The 20,816-nt window shown below is 46.8% G+C and overlaps 5 protein-coding genes across 5 annotated transcripts; 4 read left to right on the top strand and 1 right to left on the bottom strand.

Annotated features, from left to right (window-relative positions):
* Positions 1–139: 139 nt before the first annotated feature.
* Positions 140–1,652, top strand: BDW43DRAFT_20843 (uncharacterized protein). The gene is made up of 3 exons (XM_032039228.1): positions 140–208; positions 255–854; positions 936–1,652. Exons 1-3 carry the CDS (start codon positions 206–208, stop codon positions 1,215–1,217), a joined length of 885 nt encoding a protein of 294 aa, XP_031893937.1. The 5' UTR covers positions 140–205; the 3' UTR covers positions 1,218–1,652.
* A 465-nt stretch (positions 1,653–2,117) lies between these two features.
* Positions 2,118–3,660, top strand: BDW43DRAFT_20842 (ADC synthase). The gene has a single exon (XM_032039227.1). The coding sequence runs from the start codon at positions 2,213–2,215 to the stop codon at positions 3,563–3,565; it is 1,353 nt and encodes a 450-aa protein (XP_031893936.1). The 5' UTR covers positions 2,118–2,212; the 3' UTR covers positions 3,566–3,660.
* A 2,318-nt stretch (positions 3,661–5,978) lies between these two features.
* On the top strand, positions 5,979–10,252 carry BDW43DRAFT_294892 (GPI ethanolamine phosphate transferase 1). The gene is made up of 5 exons (XM_032044000.1): positions 5,979–6,366; positions 6,426–7,981; positions 8,030–8,217; positions 8,267–8,520; positions 9,314–10,252. Exons 1-5 carry the CDS (start codon positions 6,198–6,200, stop codon positions 10,147–10,149), a joined length of 3,003 nt encoding a protein of 1,000 aa, XP_031893935.1. The 5' UTR covers positions 5,979–6,197; the 3' UTR covers positions 10,150–10,252.
* A 2,095-nt stretch (positions 10,253–12,347) lies between these two features.
* On the top strand, positions 12,348–12,995 carry BDW43DRAFT_294890 (uncharacterized protein). The gene is made up of 2 exons (XM_032043999.1): positions 12,348–12,820; positions 12,873–12,995. The coding sequence occupies exon 1, from the start codon at positions 12,509–12,511 to the stop codon at positions 12,761–12,763; it is 255 nt and encodes an 84-aa protein (XP_031893934.1). The 5' UTR covers positions 12,348–12,508; the 3' UTR covers positions 12,764–12,820; positions 12,873–12,995.
* On the bottom strand, positions 12,348–14,270 carry BDW43DRAFT_294886 (ankyrin repeat-containing domain protein). The gene is made up of 3 exons (XM_032043998.1): positions 14,105–14,270; positions 13,843–14,017; positions 12,348–13,780 (listed from the first exon to the last, which is right to left on the bottom strand). Exons 2-3 carry the CDS (start codon positions 13,961–13,963, stop codon positions 12,972–12,974), a joined length of 930 nt encoding a protein of 309 aa, XP_031893933.1. The 5' UTR covers positions 13,964–14,017; positions 14,105–14,270; the 3' UTR covers positions 12,348–12,971.
* Between the last annotated feature and the right edge of the window lie 6,546 nt (positions 14,271–20,816).

Raw genomic sequence — 20,816 nt, 5'->3', positions numbered from 1 at the left:
CCTGTATGCTACAATCCGTGCTATTGATCTTCAATCTGTCTCTACTCTCGCATCGACGTCAGGTACTACTGGTCGACCGAAGATGGCCGCACGTACACAACGGTCTATGGTGCTCGAGAGTGCCGCGATAGAGGAAAATCCTAAACCCTACCAAGTGCGGCGGCTTTACTGCACTCCCATCTTCCACGGCCTTTCAGCTCCAGAGATGGTAGGTCGCTTTCTTTCGTCGACTTGGCTTCTTACTAACCCTCTAGATCATCAATGCTCTTCGACTCGGCATTCCATCGTATTTCATGAAACGCTATGATGATGTCCTATATCCTCAAAAGATCCAGGAGTTCAATATCACAGAGACTTTTGCTCCGCCACCAATGATGGTCAGGCTTATAAACAACACATCTGAAGCGCGGAAGCAGCTCCAGTCACTTCGCACGATTTATAGCGGTGGCGCGGCGCTGGTACCAGAGTTGAGAGCCAAATTTCTTAAGCTTTTTGATCAGACCAACCCTCCGCGAATCACTCAAGTCTGGGGTATGATGGAGTGCGGCTGGATGACAACTTTCAAGTATCCAGAGAGCGATGACACATCCTCTATTGGTCGCTTATTGCCTGGTTGTGAGATCAAGTTGAGCACAACTCGTGAGACATTGCCAAGCGGCAAGGAGGTCGGCGAAATATATGCCCACAGCCCCTATGGCATGTCGTGCTACTGGGGTAACGAGGAAGCGACCGAACGAGCGTTTGAAGATAAAGAGCACTACTGGCTGAAAACGGGAGACATTGGTTATGTTGAAAATAGGAAAGTGTACGTGGTGGACCGCGAGAAAGACATATTCAAAGTCAATGGCTTCCAGGTATGAGACCGCCAGCCAAGAGCCATATGCATATATACTATGTGTCCGAAGATCGCTAACATCTCGGCCTTATACTTGTAGGTAGCTCCTCCTGAGCTCGAGGATGCATTTATGGCATTGCCTGACGTGAGGGATGCTGGAGTTATCGGTTCCGGTTCCAATCTGGAGTCTGGAGAGCATCCTATAGCGTTTATTGTACGTGCTCATCCGAATGTTACCGCCGAGGAGCTGAAGCAGCAACTGTGTCACCGCCTTACCCGCTATAAAGTCAATTACTGCGATATTCGGTTTATTGATGCTATTCCGAAGAGCGTGACCGGGAAGATTCTAAAGAATGAGTTGCGCAAGCTCGCTGCGTCATGAGGTGGGACGACGCTATCCTGAGTGAGCCGGGGGAAGAAGTCTGATAGTAACGAATGGTACTGGCCGGTTGAACTTTGCAGAAGGGATTGGGGGCACAGATAGTGACGAGACGCGTTTTAGAAAGTATAAGTACAGCAACGCCGAACCTAGACAAGAGCAGAAACGAACAACGGCGAGTGTGGTGAAGTGCAGGGATCTTTTAAGGAGCAAGGTACACTGACAGATTTGTGAGCCAGTCAGATATGGAAGGCTTTGTACTCCTTATTCATCACCAATTCACATCTCTTTCCAAGGAGGTTTCTCGTTTCTCATAGCACCGTCATTCATACAGATTCAAAGGGCGTTTGATATCACGTGATATGAATTAAGGTAGTAAGGCATCAGTAAGGCATAAAGGCCACACGCTCCAACGCAAACTTGTCACTACTGATTTCCTTCAGCTAAAGAACCCTCCACCGACTCCATCTTCCTTTACCCGGGTTGGTCTGATTGGAGCAAAGTCTTTGTTCCTTATGACAATACTATTGGCACATGATGATTAGTACATTGAATGGTTGTTGTAAGTGTTGTGATTCAGAGGAAGTTTAATTTTACAAGTTGAATATCAGATTGATTTCCAATCAATCTGACTCAATACGGAATAAATTCCGTATGCGAAGCTCTAGTGTCTTCTCGATTGAGACTTGATTCACAACAGTAAGCTGACGATGGAAGGAAAGCAAGATAAGCTTGACTGGGATTCAAATCACTATACAGCTTCAAGTTGTTAGCTCTGCTATTCGCCTCATGTGAACTCGTCAGCATAGTCTCAGCATGCACGGGCTTTTTGCCTTGCGGTCCTATCCACGTGATCGTACCACTTACGACGAAGATAAGAGTATTACGAGTAATGCTTACTATCCTTACTCCATTTATATATCCATATATACATCGATAGATCGATCGATCCACAGCAAGATGGCACTCTTTCCTTTATAACAAACATCGATTGCACCATGGCAGTGTTTCCAGATGATACCTTCACCATCCCTTTAGGCACATCAGCAGATGCACGTGTCGAGGCAGTGGCGAAGATCCTGATCGCATATGCGGGACATTCTGTGTACGCTTACGAACGCGAATCGACATGGCATGTCGGCGTGGACAGCCAAGCGTCTTTCACCATCGATCCGCCTGGCGAAACAGCGACAATTGAGACGGACACCACTAGCTCGTCTACTGAAATAACTGGAGATACTATTAAGAAGGTCACTGCGGCCTTTACTTCTCGCTATGCCCAGGATGGAGGGATGATATCCGGCCAGATCGGCTTCAACTACTCTGCTTACATCAATGGTGTTGAGTTTGAGCCGGGCTCGTGGCCATTGGTCAGTCTTTTAGTCCCGCGGTTGCAAGTCCGTGTCCAGAAGGGCGCGGTCTCGCTCCGTAATTGGACAGAAAATGATTTGCGAGTCATCCAAACAGCACTCTCCCATCCTTTTCCGAGCTTTTATACGCACGGCCGGCCTGATGAGTCAACAAATGGAGACCAGTATCGGGATGTCGTGCAGCAAGCACTGGGCGAGATCAGCAGAGGCTTATATCGAAAAGTCATTGCCTCTCGGGCTATAGATCTGTCATACAAGGTCGATATGGTCGGAACTCTAGTATGCGGACGACGCGGCAACACGCCTAGGCGCGCATTTTTGGTTGACCACAATGGTTTCAGCGCTACCGGATTTAGTCCTGAGCTTGTCATGTCTTTTCAGGATGGGAAAGTCACCACCGAGCCGCTTGCCGGAACTAGGGCTAATGTAGGCACGGAAAAGGAGCGGTCGCGGCTACGGAATGATCTCCTTAATGACCCCAAGGAAGTCATGGAGCACATCATCTCAGTCCAGGAAGCAATGCGGGAAATGAATCGGTTTTGCGCGGATGGCACTGTGGTCGTGGCCGATCTCATGTCTGTGAAGCAACGTGGAAAGGTGCAGCATCTTGCTTCCACAGTCACTGGAACTCTCTGCCCGTCCAATGACGTATGGGACGCTTTGAACGTGTTATTTCCAGCAATCACGGCTACCGGGATCCCTAAAATGAAGGCCATTGAGGCCATCTCTCGCCTAGAGACTCGTCCCCGCGAACTCTACTCAGGGGCTATTGTGTTTTTTGAGGGATCCAAATCAGTCGAGGCATCCTTGGTCCTTCGCTCGGTCTTTCAAGATTCTGAACGTAGCTGGCTACAAGCAGGAGCGGGAATCATAGCCTTGTCGAACCCGGATCGGGAGCTCACAGAAACGTGTGAGAAGCTGCGAAGCGTTGCTGGTTTCGTGATGTCGATCAGAGACAAGGGCTCGTCCTCGAGTGAATAATAAGGCACAACCAATAATAGAAATAAAGAATAATTGGTCGATTAACAGTAAGCAAGCGATAACTAACGTAATCCACAAGCGAGCGAGACACCCCCTCAGCACCCTAAAATCGCCTGGTCGAACCAGCAGATATCTTACTGCTATGCAATCAAAATGAAGCCATTTTTACACTTAAAAGTGTATTATTTACTACGGCAGCTAGTTCTAATATGCCCAATTTGATGGCAATTACTGCATTATGGGAGTGCACGCTTTCTCTTAAAGACAAGCTCCATCATCTGTATAGCTTCTTGAGCAAGTTGCTGGCCTTCAGCCCCTGTCAGAACCCCTCCAATAGCAGTAAAAGATCTAGGGGCTGTGCGCTTTCGCTTCTGCTTATTATTTGCTGCGCGAAGCTCAGTCATCTGATGCTCTAGTAGAATGACTTTATGCATGGTAGATTCAGCTGCTTTAGCTAGCTGGCGGAATGTTCCGTTTGGCGGGCTCTCTGAGTTGCGATGGATAAGCTGCTTTATATGTTGCATCTGCTTTTGCATCTCAGCAGTAGTATAAGGGGTCTTTGCAGTCCATCCCTGATCTGAAGGCCCATGGGAAGTAGATTGGGGGGGATACGCTTGATAGTGAGTTTATCCAGCATCCTTTGAAGATTTAAAACTAAACCAGACGCATTAAATCCACTGCGGATATTCTCTTACGATAAGGCCTTTCTTGATACTTTATAAAGATCAAGAAAGTTCTCCTTATCAATATGACAAATGCCATTTTGAATGCTTGTGGTCACCTCTATACCATATGCCTTCTTTAGGGGTGCAAAGCAGCTAACATCAAGAGGTTGCAGTTTATGAGATGAATGAGAAGGCTTATAGAGAGGGATAATTTGATAATTCTTGCAGAAAAGATCAAACTCTGCAGATTCATGGCTGGCGTGGCCGTCAAGGATCAGAAGTCGATATCGCCCAATTGGACGCATTGCAGTATGCTTCTCAAAGACATTTTCTAACCATAGTAATCCAAGCTCATTATTAGTCCATCCATTGTCGCTTACACCAATCAGCCAATCTGTGTTGATATCTTGATACCATTGGGATTGATGGACCTTACCAGAGAAGATGATCATTTGGGGGAGAGGAGGCCCTCCAGAAGCATTAATACATTCAATAGCAGTCACCCATTTGCGATTCCCTGGCTGTATAGCTTTCATACGGCTTGCTCGATGACGGGATGCAGTAATAACCTGTGCGGTAGATGCCACACCCATCTGGAAGCCAGTTTCGTCAAAGTTGTAGATATCCTGTTCAGTTACACCATATTCCACTATAGTATTCTGAACCAGACTGAACCACTGACTGATAATCTCTGGATCCTCGCATTTGGCACGCTGGTAGTCATATTTGCGAGTATATTCTGATATAAGATCATCATGTCGTTTGACAAAGTTGCTAACCCAGTTCTTTCCAGTAGTCAGGCCAAATTTCTGATGAGAAAGTAATAGGTCTGCCATCTTGCGTACAATAGTATGGGTAGGTGGTAGGCCGCGCTCATCCATATCCAAAATCCATTTCTTCAATGAAGCTTACTCAAGATTGCTAAGCTTCTGGCAATTCGCGGGTATAGTACTCCGCCCTTTTCGACCCTTGATTCGATGGGCTAGAGTGGAACGTGGAACATCATATGCTGCTGCTGCTGCTCGTATGCTCTTAAACTGACTAGTTTTGAATGATTTAACTGCAAGGGATATGCGATCTTCTAATTTAACTGCTGATTCCGCATGATTTGAGGCCATATTAGATGAAAAGCTGAATATGATGATGATTTAGTGTGTTGACAAGTTTCAGGGGTTGAGGGGTGTCTCGCTCGCTTGTGGATTACGTTTAAGGTTAATGCCTTATTAAGCTATTGGAACATTACGTAGGCGGTAAGCGAGTCGGCCATGTAAGCAAGTTGGCCACCTCTGTATCCCACACAGATCCAGCAATCTTTGAGATCTAATACCATAGCCAAACTTTATATAATCAGCTTTATATTGTTAAATTGGCATATTAAAGTAGATTTAATCTTAATATGCAAATCTTATAGAATATATGCTAATATATCTTCAGGTAAGATATATTACATTGTATTGCTAGGTAATTTATTTCAAACTAGTATTATAGATTATATGTTTCCCTCTATATCATTATTTTCGAAATATATACTCTAAAAGTATACATATAGCTTTAAGTAAAGACCTATTACAATAGAGCTAACGGTGGCTGAGATATAGGAGTTCGAAAAATGCTGGGTTAGTATGAGATACAGAGGTGGCCGACTTGCTTACTGCTTACGTCAGGGCTTACCCCGATCAGACTAATTAAAGAGGGTAGGCTTAGCAGCTTACTTGGAACAGCTTCTGCCTAATAATTGGGGATTCCACAGCATGTACATTTTCCTGACTATCTCTATACTATAGTAAGCGCCGACTTCGGATAGCGGACTCAGTTTGCTCCGACCGAGCTTCCTCTCCAATCAGTACTAGCCGTATAAGGGCATTCGGTCCATCCAATTCCGGCCATCCATCCCTGTCAAACCTGGACGCCTTCTCTTCCTCTGCTTTCGCTGTCTTGCACAAGGCAAAGCGCTATCTTCTCTCGCCATGGCACGACTTGGGCGCATCGGGTTCCTTGGAATTGCGTTCGTGTTCCACGTGATTTATATCTACTCCATCTTCGACATCTACTTTGTGTCGCCGATTGTGCATGGAATGCGCGCATACAAAGTCGATACCCCTGAACCTCCCGCCAGGCGATTGGTTTTGTATATCGGTGCGTTCATCGCTCTCTCCTCATCACATGACTGTTGCATACTGACCTAAGCTTTGCAGGTGATGGACTCCGAGCCGACAAAGCGTTCCAATTCTTTCCCGACCCTTCAAGGCCGACAAACGATTCTTCAGCGCAGGATGTCGTCCCCATGGCGCCTTTCCTCCGCTCTCGAGTCCTCAAACACGGCACTTTCGGCGTCTCCCACACCCGCGTCCCCACCGAATCCCGACCTGGTCATGTCGCCCTCATCGCGGGGTTGTACGAAGACGTGGCAGCAGTAACAACAGGATGGAAACTCAACCCGGTCACCTTCGACAGCGTCTTCAACAGAAGTCGACATACCTGGAGCTGGGGGAGTCCGGATATATTGCCCATGTTCTCCGCCGGTGCTGTACCAGGCCGAGTCGAAGATCAGATGTATGAGGCTGAATTTGAGGATTGCAGTAAAGATGCTACGGAGCTGGATCACTGGGTTTTTGATCGCGTTAAGAAGCTGTTCGAGGACGCTGGCACGGACGAAGAGTTGAATGCGAGGCTAAGGCAAGATAGGATTGTGTTTTTCTTGCATTTGCTGGGCCTGGATACGACTGGGCATGCGCATCGGCCGTATTCGCAGGAGTATTTGAGGAATATCCAGATTGTGGATCAGGGTGTACAGGAGATTACGGAAATTGTTAATCAGTTTTATGGGGATGATAAGACGGCTTTTATTTTCACCGCAGACCATGGGATTAGTGACTGGGGGAGTCATGGAGATGGACACCCGGATAATACGAGGACGCCACTGATTGCTTGGGGGTCTGGAGTTGCGAAGCCGAGGACGGTGAAGAGTGGCAAGGCCCCGGGTCATGAAGATGGCTTCTCGAGTGACTGGCAGCTGGATCATGTTTACCGCCATGATGTTGCTCAGGCGGATATCGCGGCTCTTATGGCGTACCTTGCTGGCCTGGAATTTCCGGTCAACTCGGTTGGAGAGCTCCCGCTATCGTTTCTGGACGCCACTGATGAGCAGAAAGCAAAGGCTCTGCTTGTTAATGCGAAAGAGATTTTGGAGATGTATCATGTTAAGGAGCGGGAGAAGATGGCCGAAGTCCTACATTACAAGCCTTACTCTGACTTTACTGAAACCAACGTCGAGAATCGTCTAGCAGCCATTGAGGAACTCATCCGGGAACAAGATTACACGACCGCAATGAAGCAATCTGACGAGCTGATTAAGATTGCCTTGCAGGGTCTAAGGTACCTGCAGACCTATGCGTGGCTATTTCTGCGAACGCTGGTCACAGCAGGCTATCTTGGCTGGATCGCATTCGCTTTCACGACAGCCGTAGATGTCTACGTGCTCGATGGCAAGATCGATGTGCAGAGGCCACCCGGACTCATTATAGCTTTTGCCTCGATCCTGGTCGGGCTTTACAGTCTGCTCATTTTCCAGGCATCACCGATCACATACTACGCGTACGCCTTCTTTCCAGTCTTGTTTTGGGAAGAGGTTTTTGCGCGGTCGAGGGCGTTGGCCGAAGGCAAGAAAAAGTTGTTTTCGCAGTTTTCGAAGAGTGATACAGTTAAGTTTCCATTGAAGATCGCTGCATATCTGGCATTGCTGGAAGTCATGGTGAGTACCCGAGTTCCAACAATCAATGCCTGCTTACGAGTTTCACAGGTTCAAAGCTACTACAATCGACAGGTCTATACGATTGTCTACCTGACCGCTACCGCTTGGCCACTGCTCTACGGTACAGACTTCGTCAAGACAAACTTTTTCCTCTGCACTACATGGGCACTTTCCTGCGCTGCTATGAGCGTGTTCACTCTTCTACCAGCTAACAAATTGGAGGATATAACCCTCATGTACGTAGAGCCCATACAACATATTATCCTATAGCTGACTCTATCTCAGCTCTGTCGGTGGCACCCTAATCCTTCTAATCGGCTTTTTGTATATTGCGTTTGAAAATAGACTATTGGTACAGACTGTGCCCTCAAAAGATGGGCTGAGCACAGCAGATGCCGATGGTGTGTCAAGAGCTATTCTTGGTTTGCAGGTCGGACTGGTTGCTCTTGCAATGCTTGTCACGAGGTCGAGTGTGGCTTCTTTACAGACGAAGCAGGGACTTCCGCTGGGAACACAGATTGCTGGGTGGGCTACGCTGGGTAAGTACTGTTTTGGTTTCTTTTCCTTGCAGCTGTTGCTAGACATTGGAAACGCCAACTGGATGGCTTATGCGATACGCGACATCGATTCACATTATTGTATGCGAGAATCGACATCAACTACGGGCTATGAGCATATTTGCCAGCAACGTGCAATGACTGGGAGATGCCTTGACGGTCATGGAGCAACCCTGATGATCGTTCAGGGCACAAAGTCTTTGTACGAGGATTTGGCTGGGTGTATTCTTGATCTTCTGTCTCTCACTAGCATTGTCTACGGCATCGGCTTTGAGATATGCTTCCGAGTGCTGCTCAGACTACTCTTCAAGGCGCGCAAGTGGTGGCTGGAAGCACGAGACGAAGTATATTGGTACGATTGTACATACGCCTTGCCCCGTCACAAACTCATCGTTTACCTGCAAGACGAGATTGCTGCTGCTCAGCTTGGTGGCGCGACAGTCTCAATGTGAGAAGGGTGCAAAGAGCTCAGAGGATATCAGCTTAGATTAAAAGGACAGCTACCTGGATCTGGACCAAGATTATCTATACGCCGCCGTTGGCTATGCTACCAAGGGACATTGGTCCTCAGCAGATCAATGACTTCGTGCTATAACAACAATCAGGAAAACAGGATCTCCCCCAACAGGCACGCTACTTCAATCGAGGAGAACCTTATGGATTATGCTCAGTCTCCGGTTCGACATTGCGTCTCAATCGCAGAGGATTTGATCACGTTTAGCTTACTTGCATATGTCCTTGGAGTCTGTTGCCACGCTAACAACTATGTAAACAGTTGCATCCCTCGTCCTGCCCTTTGCCCATGTCTTGCGTCCACGAAAACATTATCTCCACCGCCATATGATCATTTTCCTCGCACTCGGGCCACTCTTCATCATCCTCACAATCTCCTACGAAGGACTCTTTTACTTCGGCATTGTTATCACCCTCTTTTGCTGGGTCCAACTCGAACACAGAATACATCAACGCTCTAAGAACGGCAGTACCCGCAACATCATGTCCAGCGACGATTCTCGTCCACCGGGCAACGCCAGGAACGCCGCAGCTAATGATTACGCCTTCAACACGAAAAAGGCCCTGAAAGAGGAAATTTCAACACCGCTTGCAACAGCCGTTGAGGCAGCGAAGCAGAGAGAAAAGGCTGCCGTAGAGGGGAACTACAGGAGTCTCATCCTTTCAGATGTAAGAGTCTGTCTGTTCTTCCTCTTCCTGCTGCACTCCGCCTTCTTCAGCACTGGAAACATCGCCTCGGTCTCCTCATTCTCGCTGGACGCTGTCTACCGGCTACTTCCCATCTTCGATCCCTTCAGCCAGGCGGCTCTTCTCATCTTCAAGATTCTGGCTCCTTTCGCCCTGGTTTCTGCCAACCTTGGATTTCTGACCAAGAGACTGAAGCTTCAAGGTGGGAGTCTGTTCACGGTTGTCATGGGCATCGGTGACTACATGACTCTGCGCTTCTTCTGGGCAGTAAGAGATGAGGGGAGCTGGCTGGAGATTGGAGAGAGTATTAGCATGTTTATTATTGCTTCTGCGTTATGTGTTTTTGTTGCGGGGTTAGAGGCTTTGTCGGAGGTGTTTGTTAGAGGTGTGGAGTTTCAAGACGATATGTAGAGTAAAGGGAATCCGCTAGGTATAATGAAGGATACCTAGATAGGCGGACGTTTACTATATATAATATTAATAAATAATTTACTAATATGCCATGCAGTCAATCAGATCACGACGCCATATTCAAAACAACTATCCCCGTCTCAGCTGCGGCATCGTCTAAACATTGTTTTTCGGCAGGCCGAGGGCTTCCAACAAGCGATCACTAACGTATTTCCCGGGTCATCCGGCCACCCGGCCGCCCTTCTAAAATTGAAGCCATACAAAACACCATATAATTGCATTTCTATAGAATAATGAGTAGTTCTATCGATTCGGGCAGTTTGTAATCCTATGACCCTGTACATTGCAACCAGAACACCTAGGTGGGGCGCGTCTAGGAGCCGATTCAGCAGGTAAAGCCCCATCTGCCTGTATGGCTTCATCTGCATGTTTTCTGCTTTCTATAAGCGCTCTTGCTTCCTGAACTGATATACCTGATTCTATTTGAAGCTGCTTTTTAGAGTGCTTTTGCTTTTTAAGCTGCTTTTCATGAGTAGCCTGGTATTGCTCAATTTAATGCTTCAAAATAGTTATCTCAGCTAGAGCCTGTTCAGCACCTTTTAAAATCTGATTTAAATTCAGTTTAACAGGAGAATCAGGACTTCTAGATCAATTTCTCAACAGCTTTTTTAATCTAGATTCTGATTTATTCAGCTGTTTCACAGTATAAGGTGTTTTAGACGCTGAGCTGCCTTAACTACTTGGTCTGCTGTCTGGAGGTGTAGAAGTTTTAAGCTGCACAGTAATTTAAGCAAGAACCTGCTCAGGATTAAAAGGAACTAATTCAGTTGCTTGAAAAGCGCTATAGATATTGCTGCTAGTAAAGACAAGTGTGCGTGCCTTAGGATAGGCTGATAAAAAATTATCTTTATCAATATGATTGATTTTACAGCGTATTTTAGATTTAACTGATTTTCCGTACACCTTTTTTAGAAATAAAAAGCAGGTAGTATCAAGCGGTTGAAGCTTATGAGAAGTATAAGCAGGCATGCAGATTAGTATAATATCATTCTCTGAGCAAATCTGATTAAATTGAGGCATAAGATAACTATTATGGCTATCAAGAACAAGTAGGGGATATCGTCCTACAGATCAGTCTGTAGTAGCAGGTATAAAATAATTCTATAGCCAGGGTAGAACAATTTCATTGCTTGTCTAATCATTAGGACTTATTTTAATTCTCTAATCAGATAAGATATTTTAATTCTTATACCAGGCCTCTATATACACTTTGCCTTTGAAAACAATACAGGGAGATAGAGCCCATCTATTAGAACTTATATATTCTATAGAGATGACCTATTTCTAGTTCCCTGGCTGTATAAAAAAAGGGTTTCCTTTCATATCAGATCTAGTAACTACCTTAGCAGTAGCTACTAGACCCATTATAAATCCTATTTCATCAAAATTATAGATATCACTCGATGTAATACCATACTGCTGAATAACCTCGTTTATCTGCTAGAACCAGGCACGCAGAACCTTAGAATCTTCAGCTTTAGCACGCTGATAGTTAAATCTGTATATAAAGAACATTTTCAGCTCAGGCCTGCGCCTAATAAAGATTAAAACCCAGTTTTTGCCAATCAGAGTAGAAATAACAGTAGGATCACGCTTAGCAAGCAGAAGATTAGCTATTTCTTATATATAAGCAGACCGAGAACTTGCTTCACGTTAATCTAGGGATATAATCCACTGTACAAGCGATTCTTCTTCAGAGATAGTCAATTTATGATTCTCTGAGCACACTTGAGACTTAAAAATGCTTCCTTTTAAGCGATCAGTCAATGTAGAACGAGGCACATTATAAACTTCAGCAGCCTTCTGAATACTGTCGAATTGTTCGTTTTTAATAGCTGATATAGCCAGCAGATCATGCCTTCTTGTTCCACTAGAGATTTTGATGATTTAGGCATTTTTGGTGGTATGACTGGTTCTTGAATTGCTTTAAAATTTGAGGCGCGTACAAAACGCGTAGGGTGGCTATTGAATACGCCCATGAAATTACCTAGTATCGCAGGCACCTGACCTATGCTTGATGAATTGACCACCTGCGGAAGTATGTGAATACTATGGTGATCAGACCACATATAAATAGCCTCATGATTCCCACCTAGATAGGCAAGTGAGATAGCAGGATAGGCATCAAAATCTGATCGTTTTGATATCGTTTCATACGAATATCTTACCAGTTATTCTACAGTGGCCGGGTGGCCGGGTGGCCGGATGACCCGGGAAATACGTTACATAAATCACGCATATTATTAAAATCTGCTGCTACACCCCTTTCGGTAGGGCAGCAGGCGCAGACGCAACCACAATGATTAAGCTGAAAGCAATCTTACTTCTATTACCTTGCAAAAATGCTTCTAACATATATAAAGAGCTTCGGAAGGTGGTTGACCAAGCCGTGGAGAGCGGGAAATTATCCGATTTTCCGGCCGTTCAGCTCCCACTTTTCAAGGCAACAATCAACGAGGCATTGCGGTTACAAGCTGGTGTGGGATTCGCTATGCCTCGAGTCATGGATCAGACTAAGATTGAGCTATCAGGATTGTACATCCCGCCCGGATGAACAATCTGTATGAACGCCGCCGTCGGAGGACGAGATGAGGACGTATACGGCCGGGGTGTCAGTACTTTCCGTCCAGAGAGGTGGGTAGGACGCACTGATAGAATGAAAGAACGAAGAATCGATTTTAGGCTTGGGGGCAAAAGATGATATGTGCTAATTTATTTGCGATTATGGTGGTGACTTTTATACGCGGAGATCTAAATACTCACTATAGGTTGACCGTGGCCCCAAATTCTAGCAACAGCTTCACAGCCACCTCACTTCCAGCACCAACCGCAACTGATAGTGGTGTTTCTCCATCCTTGTTTCGTATGTTGAGCAACGAAGAGTCCCCACCGCAGCAGCTCAGAAGCCGTTCCAGTATCCTATGACGATTATGGAACACAGCCCAATGAAGGGCCGACCAATGAGCATTATCAACATGGCCCATACCGGCCCCGTGCGATAGCAATAGCTCTAATATTTCTTCATGGCCCCCAATTACCGCGCACAACAGAGGTGTAAGACCAGCGTTATCCTTCGAGTTGCAATCTGCGTTATGCTCGAGTAAAAGGCGGACGACTTTGCTATTCCCCGTCTGCACTGCTCGATGAAGCACAGTCTGTCCTGCTCGCGCTCTGCCACTTTCGTTGTTATCGACAGGATCACTCGGGTTCCTTGTTGTATGACGTTCTTGACAGTCTCTCAGCTCCGAAGGGAGGGCAAGGGGAGTAGTAGCAGCAGCAAAGGGAGCCGTCCCTTTCAGTGTCGATGTCCAGAAGTCGGGCGTAATATCTTTGTTCGTCCCGCAGTTGGCGTTAGGATCCAGAAAGAAATCATCAATCACACTGTCTCCTCGACTGTCCTCGAAACGGCTTATCGAGGACTGCCTCCGACTCGAACAGATTATGCTAGGTGGTGTGACTGGCGTCAATGCGCTGGGGGCTATTGGATTGATGTCGTCAAGGGCATTTGAGGCGCTGGTTTGTGGATTCGATTGATCTTGCGCGGGTGAGGCTCTACGTCCTCGATTTTTCTCTTATCACGAGCGGACGGAAAGTCAGTATTATCAACGTTTTATGGTGGATCGTTTGACTAACGTCGGAAACGTTGTTGGGCCAGGCGATTCTGCTCACGACGGCGATCCGCCACCGTCGTATTTGCTCTAGGGATGCTGGAATCTTGTGTCGTTGCTGGTGAACCACATGAACTGCACAGCATTCTGCCGAGCGTTGCTGAGTAGTCTTGCAAGAATATAATATGCAAAGGATCAGTCTATACAAGGATAACGCCTGTCAGTTAGGTGAGGATCACTTATACCAGGCACCAGGATTGATACAGGAGCTAAGGTTCAGTACTTACTTTATCGCCTATGAATGGTACTGATGTTATATCCCAGTTGTCGTGGTATCATTAGTCGTAAGTAGTAAAAGAGTCAGTGGGCGGGTGGGTGAGGATGGAGTTGGTGCCATATTTATGTTCATTCAATCTGTTCAATAAACAACTGAAGGATTCAGGCTGACTCTGAAGATCAATTGTTATCAGTTGCAGATGCCACCAATAGGATGACTGAGCAAATTATACTATCCTCCATATAGAATGGTTAAATGCTGGCATCTTTACCCTGCCTGCACCTTGGCAAAAATGGACCACTTCACATCTCAGCCTTGTCTTCCAACAAGCGTCGTGAACGCTAGCTGGAGACTTATCCTGCTAAGGGATTTGTCGAGCACCTTGTTGGATTTCACCCCTGCACGCACCTTCTCACTGTCTCTTTTCCTACTGGCCTAGGAATATGCATACATACATAATTAGTGCGTCCCCACCGTGTAAGTGAGAAGCGAGAATATCTCCGCTGGTCGTTCTGGTAATTTGGTGGGCTGAATATCAAGCATACCACCTACTAAGTCTTTAGGGGCTAAAAGCCTCGCTACTTCTATGATCATACGATAGTAACGAGGTTTAAATTATCTAATATAGATAGAGATTTAATACCTCTATAAAGATTGTAAGCGACTATGGATGGTATTTTACCTAAGTACTTAGCAAGGCTACTTATAGTTATATTAGCTTCCCTAACCTAGTTTATAGCTATTATATTATCCTAGTATTTTTAGCGCAGCTAACAGTTATATATATAAATGTAGTATCAGAATTAACGTCCAATCGCCTCCCAGGCCGTTTGTGGTGGAAGCTAAGGGGGATATTACGGCGCAGTCTAGTACTTTTGGTGAGGATCGCATTACCCCATAATCGAGCTCCATAACCCCTGGTTTCTCTTTTCAGGAAAAAGACCCTTGTTATACCTAAGAGACGCTTGGTAAACCATAAGTACCCTGCGATCGAGAAGTACACCACAGATTATACTCTCTGGATAAAAGTCGTCCGTCCGCTTAATCTCGATCACCTGTTATCAGCATCGAGCATGGATAGCATCGCCTTGTCTGTTGCGAAACTTGAGCAGATCCTGTGCGCGTAGACCGGTTTGTGAACTCAAAATTCGGTAGGAATAATCCTTGCCCTGAGTTACATCGTGCTAGACAGATGCGGGTATATCCTTTTCTCCGAGAACGCAGATTACTGACAATAAAGCCAGCTCAAGGGTTAGATCGTTTCTCTAGTGACGAGCCCATGCGGGCAATGGGGCCAGAGCCTGGAAGCGTATTTCGGGAAGCTACGAGGATCCTGCCCTTAAGTTCACCTTGAAAAAAACGCCACACAAGTTCCTACTTCAAACTATCCGCCCTGCAACCCCTCTACTCCCGTCTCTTTGTCCCGTTTATCGATCTCATCTGTATCTTTTGACATTGACGTCCAGGATCTAGCCTCTATGGCAGAGTATGTGGTGGGGCGCACAAGAATAGAATGGCTCTCCGGCCTTCCTTCCACCGGCGGTTCGCCCACGGCCAGAGTTGTACTTACCAGTGGAGAACGGTCCTCCCCCTGGTCTGCGAGCTACCAATCAACGATACAGGGGCCTGGTGGAGCCAGGATCGTCCCGCGGTTCCATGCCGATCTTTACCTATATTATATTTACCTAAAATTTGGTGGATCTCCAACAGGAAACGCTTACGTCTGTCAATCGCCAGGGAAGACGAAATCACACACAATCTGTGTCTGCCTCGTTCAGTGTGACCGGTTGATTCCATAACTCGGCCTGTGACAATTGTGCGCAGTTGTTGGTAGCCAAGCTGCTGCCGCGCAATATCGGTTTGCTTTATCCGGTTTGTCTTGGTTTCTTTTTTCTTGGCCGCTCACGGGAGGAGCTAGTGGTTGACGTGTTGCGCACAACTATGTATCCGACCACCTTGGCGATTGGGGAGCGAAATGCGTGGGGGAATCCCCTTGGGGTACCTACATATCTCCGTCAGAGATCTAAACTGGGATTGTCTTAGCCGTGAACGCAATTGCGCGTCCTCGTGCTCAGCAGCTGGCCCCAGTTCCAGTAGTTCTAGCCAATGTTCCCTCAACATGGTCAAATTTAGGGACCATCTACCTATCCTGGCAGGGTGTTCCACTGCTCATTTAGTGTCATGGTAGACGATCGGACCATGGACGTCCAGCCGCCGCAGCTTTGCACTGGCTGTGATGGTTCTCACGGGGGAGGCGGAAGCATAAACCTTCGTCCACAGTGTCATCCCGCAAACAAGAGTGTTGTGGAGGGCTCGGGCCGAGAACCAATCTCGTGCTTTTTACCTCCTACCGGATGTAGATTAGCTTCAACGTCATACCAAGGTTAACTGTATCAATAATGATCCTTCATTGGATAATAGTAGAGCTGAGACTGTTGAAGGGGGTAATTGCAGCCTAAACAGTCTCCAACCAAGGTCTCACCACCCAGCACCGGTGTTAAAGCATCGCGTTGAACTCGGCGATAGGTAGACAATCCTCTGTAAATGGCCGGCTGCGATGGTCGCCAACGTTCTACCCTGATGGAGAAGGCTGAGCGTCCCATAAATGCTGCTTTCGACTTGTCTGTCTTACATATGTGTGATTTCTATATCCTTGTCGAGCATAAGAATGGAGTTTACACATTCAACTCCTCGAAACAAAGCTTCTGGCTGCCTTCTGACCACCGGCTGGTGAATCCTGGGTTCGCATTACCTTCACCTTCGAGCTAAAGGAAAGCAGGAAGAACTCTACCCACGTATTGTGCGTCTCAGTATGCATGACGTAGTTCGTACCCACTGACAGAGGACGAGCTCGATGGCCTTATTCAGCTGTGCCATTATTCCTACACTTGGGCAAGGTTTTGCAAGACGCAAAATCCCGAGTACCTCGTGAGAACATCACGACCGGGGTAGATCAGCTCGGCGAAAATGGTGGTCCCACAATACGGGCTCCTGTAGGATGGATGACCCCAGTGGCGATGGTAGTGACGATGGCACGGGGCTCAGGAAGGACCTCGAGGAGCTGGTTCCCACGGGATACATTTCCAAGTAAGTCTTGGCTTGAACCTGACGCGACGGAGGTTTGATCCTTTTGACAGAGATCATCGAGAAGTACATCTGATAAGGTATGATTAATCTTCAAAATGGGCCTCTGCTTTGTTACTCCGGGGCAGGTCTCTGAATGCCGTGTACCATGGTATCTGGTAGCAAGCCCCCACATCCCGGTCGGTTAGCAAGGGCACAGCATCAAGCCAGATGTGGTATGCCAAAAAGGCCTCTTTCTTGCTCCACTCTATGAGGCCCAACTGTAAATATGAAGTGTCTGACGCTGTATTCTTTGCCGTTGATAAATTTCGCAAAGACAGATCGAACAGTAGCGACGGCTATAGGAGCGTCCTTTGTGGATTCAATAAACGTGGATGGAGATTTCCTAGGGGTTTTGATAACCACACGATCCAACTTTCATTCTTTATGTTTTCTCCCCTGAGAAGAGGTGAGATAAGGTTATATACATCACATGTGGTCCTTCCTTTGTCTCGAACGCAAAAGGAGCTCCATAGTCAGGATAAGCGACGGTAACCAATATTTGGACCCTAGAAGTTTTGGTGGCGGTCATTAGTCCCCTTCCGGAATTGTGGCGTGGCCATCAAAGGTAAGAACCCAAAGAAAAATTATGTGATGCTAGCCTATAAGAAGGAATCTGTGGGGATGATCACATCAACATCTGAATCTCACTTAAGAACATGTAGAGAACCTTTGATTGGTCGCGCAAGGAGATTTTGACAATGTCAGATGAACTCTCCAAGACTGTTTGTGTCTGCTTGTTGATCTGTTTGTTGAACTTCCGTGTTTTGTCGTTAAAATTGGATCTTTATGCTTTGGCTATCCAGCCAGTGGACGCACGTCTACTATGCGACTTAACATGTGCATGGTAAGGAGAGATACTTTCCCGATAGTGCAGAGGCGGTGCACTCTTTAGTACGGGGGGAACAGGCCACTTATTCCATCATTATTATAATTAAGGGCCGTTGCCTTAATAAATATAGCTTTTTTTGATAGGTAAGGAAATTTTGCTGCCAGAACTGATTGAAAAGCAATACATCTTAGGACATGACCCCTGCGTACCCTGGGGATGAAAGGCATACTAACAAAATCACTGGGGAGTGCAAGGAGACAAGAGCAGAGGATGTAATTATCTGTGGGTGTTCTTGCAGGGGCAAATGTCGCGGGAAGAGACATGGCGCTTGTTTGATCACTTTACGAATTGAAGGGGCATCAACTGTTAAAAAGACACTCTCATTGCTCTGAATTGTCAATATGACGATTGATTGCATTTCAGTGAAGGGATGGATGTCAGTCGAATGAACAAAATGAACGGGAGGGCACAGAGAGCTCAACCCGCGTCAACAGGCCTTGTGTAGCCTGAACTGTCTTCTGCTCGGTGAAAAGTTTGCTGTAGGATAATAATAGCATAACGATCAGGTATAGATGCTCTCCAGATGTTCTGATCTACCAAATTCATCTACGAATTTCTCACGGGCTGAATCCGTCCTATGAAAATGCTAGGGTTAGTTAATGTTCTCGCATATGCGGCGGCGCAGCATACCATCCGAGCGGGAGTCAATGATGAAGCAGGCCAGCTGAGCCGGATACTGAAACCAGACGCGAGCGGCCCAACCACGTGGACAGGCCAATGTGCAGATACACTGGGATTTCCGTAATGAGCCGGGTAGAGCGGAGTCGTGCGTGTTCCGGAGGGTTCCCATTCGAACGATCAGGACATCATTCTGTTTGAGGAGATCATCCGTCCTACTGCCAGTCAGAAGAGAAACTACCTCTATAGTACAATCGGTCCCCAGACTCTTTGCTAAGAGGGGAACCCTCAGAAACAGACTTTCCTGATGGATTGAGGAAGATTATTTCTTCTAGCAGGAAGTAATGGGCATGCGAGATATGGAACTCTGTTGTGATCTCTCAAAACAAATGAATCTCATGAATGATGTAGGATATGTGGATGCTCCATTGTAGTACCCATTGTTTGTCTTTTCGAGGGGCCCGTATCTCTTCGTATCCCACGAGTTTACTTCAAAATTGATGTCTGCCAAGCTCCATGGTGTTTCCAAGCAGAATTGCGAAATTCCTTTGTCGTAAATCGTGCGCCTTTCCTTTGGTTTGCTGGTAACCAGATTGAAACTCATCCTCTTGCAGGCCAACTTAACAGCTCCATATCCTGCCCCATGGCTTCGCTAAATATGCTAGGCTTCGGAAAAAAGTCTCCTGAACTTGAGACCAAACAAATGGATCACGTTCGCTGTGGAGACGAATGGTATGCATCCTGGAAATCGCCGTTCTTTTCGGAGAAGTTGGGGTCCAACATCTCTTTTTGCAAAGAATATGTCTCAGACTAAGAACCCTGGGAACACGAAGGGAAGTTAGATATACAATATCCAGGGCGCTTCTAAGCAAAACTTACTCCTCTCGATATCTTGACCTAAGATAAACTATCGTCAGTTTTAGCGCTCTAGTTGGCTTTTACCAGCAGATTCAGGAGTTACTTGGGATATTCCAACTAATCTCAGCGAGGTAACCATCGAGGATCAATTTTCGAATGTCAGTGCCCATGAAGCAACCTACATCGATCAACAGCCTATCCGCACCTGATAAGGCCAAACCCGTGCCGTACGCAAGGTGGTGGTCAATTCGAGGCTGAGCAAATATGCTTTCCAGATCTCGAACTTCACGGACCTTCAGGCCCAGATACCCCGCTGGAGGACCGGATGGTTTCCAGGAAATGATCGACCTGACGCTTTAGCTGTGGTCGCGTTCATTGAACCTTACCAAGCCATTCATCGACAGAATGCTTGTAAAAGGTTCTTCCGCAGCATCAGAGTCAATGTCGTCCATTTCTTCCTACTTCTAGTCCGGACCGTCCCCAGGGGAGGGGATGGGTGGGTCCGTCCCCGGGACGGGTTCTGAGTGGCCGGTGGCCGGGGAAGGATCTCCACCCGGGGGGGTGGGGATAAGGGTTTTCATATCCCCACCCCCAAAGTCAGTCCATTCGGGGTCAATCGGCATCATTTTTAGATGTGAATTTTTCTGAATTTTTACTCTAATTTTCTATCCCGGTCCGATTCACCCTGCTGTGTTATTGTGGTCTGACCAGTCCCGGTCCAATTTCATTAGGGTCTTGTTTTGTTGGGGTCTGCCAAGCACCGCTGAACGGGTAGTCTATACCGGATCCAGTTAGAACCCGGTCCTTTTACCTTAATAATGGCATGCCTCAGGCAGCCCACCAGATTCCCTGTGAGCCGCCAGATTGATCATCTAATCTCTGGAGGCCTGTACCCGGTTCCTATAGCCATGATTCAATCCGTCCGCTCGGGTATGGTCCAGTCAGTCCTGAACCAGTTGGCCAGTTTGGTCCGGTCTGTCCGGTCCGATCATGGTCGTGTTGGCCATGTCGGTCAGGTCGGTCATGGCCAGGTCAGTCATGATCATGTTGGTCAGGTCAGTCATGGTCAGGTTAGTCAGGTCAGTCGGGCTTACAGCTCGGCGTGGTTCGAAATTAGCTCGGCGTGGTTCAACATCGGAACCGGAAAAATGCTCATCGTGGTCCGACAAATGACTAAGCATTCAAACCATAATAACCTCTTCCAGACATATTTTTGAACTATGCTAAGCTT

The sequence above is a fragment of the Aspergillus alliaceus genome (genome assembly GCF_009176365.1).
Source record: "Aspergillus alliaceus strain CBS 536.65 unplaced genomic scaffold BDW43scaffold_100, whole genome shotgun sequence".
In the NCBI taxonomy this organism is placed as follows: Eukaryota; Fungi; Ascomycota; class Eurotiomycetes; order Eurotiales; family Aspergillaceae; genus Aspergillus; species Aspergillus alliaceus.
This window is presented reverse-complemented; position numbering and strand designations above follow the sequence as displayed.

Excerpts from the sequence above, each read along its gene's own strand:
- BDW43DRAFT_20842 (XM_032039227.1), top strand. The coding sequence starts at position 2,213 with ATGGCAGTGTTTCCAGATGATACCTTCACCATCCCTTTAGGCACATCA.
- BDW43DRAFT_20843 (XM_032039228.1), top strand. Across the intron at positions 855-935 it reads TCAAAGTCAATGGCTTCCAG|GTAGCTCCTCCTGAGCTCGA; the intron begins GTATGAGACCGC and ends TTATACTTGTAG.
- BDW43DRAFT_294892 (XM_032044000.1), top strand. The coding sequence starts at position 6,198 with ATGGCACGACTTGGGCGCATCGGGTTCCTTGGAATTGCGTTCGTGTTC. Across the intron at positions 8,218-8,266 it reads TTGGAGGATATAACCCTCAT|CTCTGTCGGTGGCACCCTAA; the intron begins GTACGTAGAGCC and ends ACTCTATCTCAG. Across the intron at positions 8,521-9,313 it reads TGCTGGGTGGGCTACGCTGG|TTGCATCCCTCGTCCTGCCC; the intron begins GTAAGTACTGTT and ends CTATGTAAACAG.
- BDW43DRAFT_294886 (XM_032043998.1), bottom strand. The coding sequence starts at position 13,963 with ATGCTGTGCAGTTCATGTGGTTCACCAGCAACGACACAAGATTCCAGC. Across the intron at positions 13,781-13,842 it reads GGCCCAACAACGTTTCCGAC|AGAAAAATCGAGGACGTAGA; the intron begins GTTAGTCAAACG and ends GCTCGTGATAAG.
- BDW43DRAFT_294890 (XM_032043999.1), top strand. The coding sequence starts at position 12,509 with ATGATTAAGCTGAAAGCAATCTTACTTCTATTACCTTGCAAAAATGCT.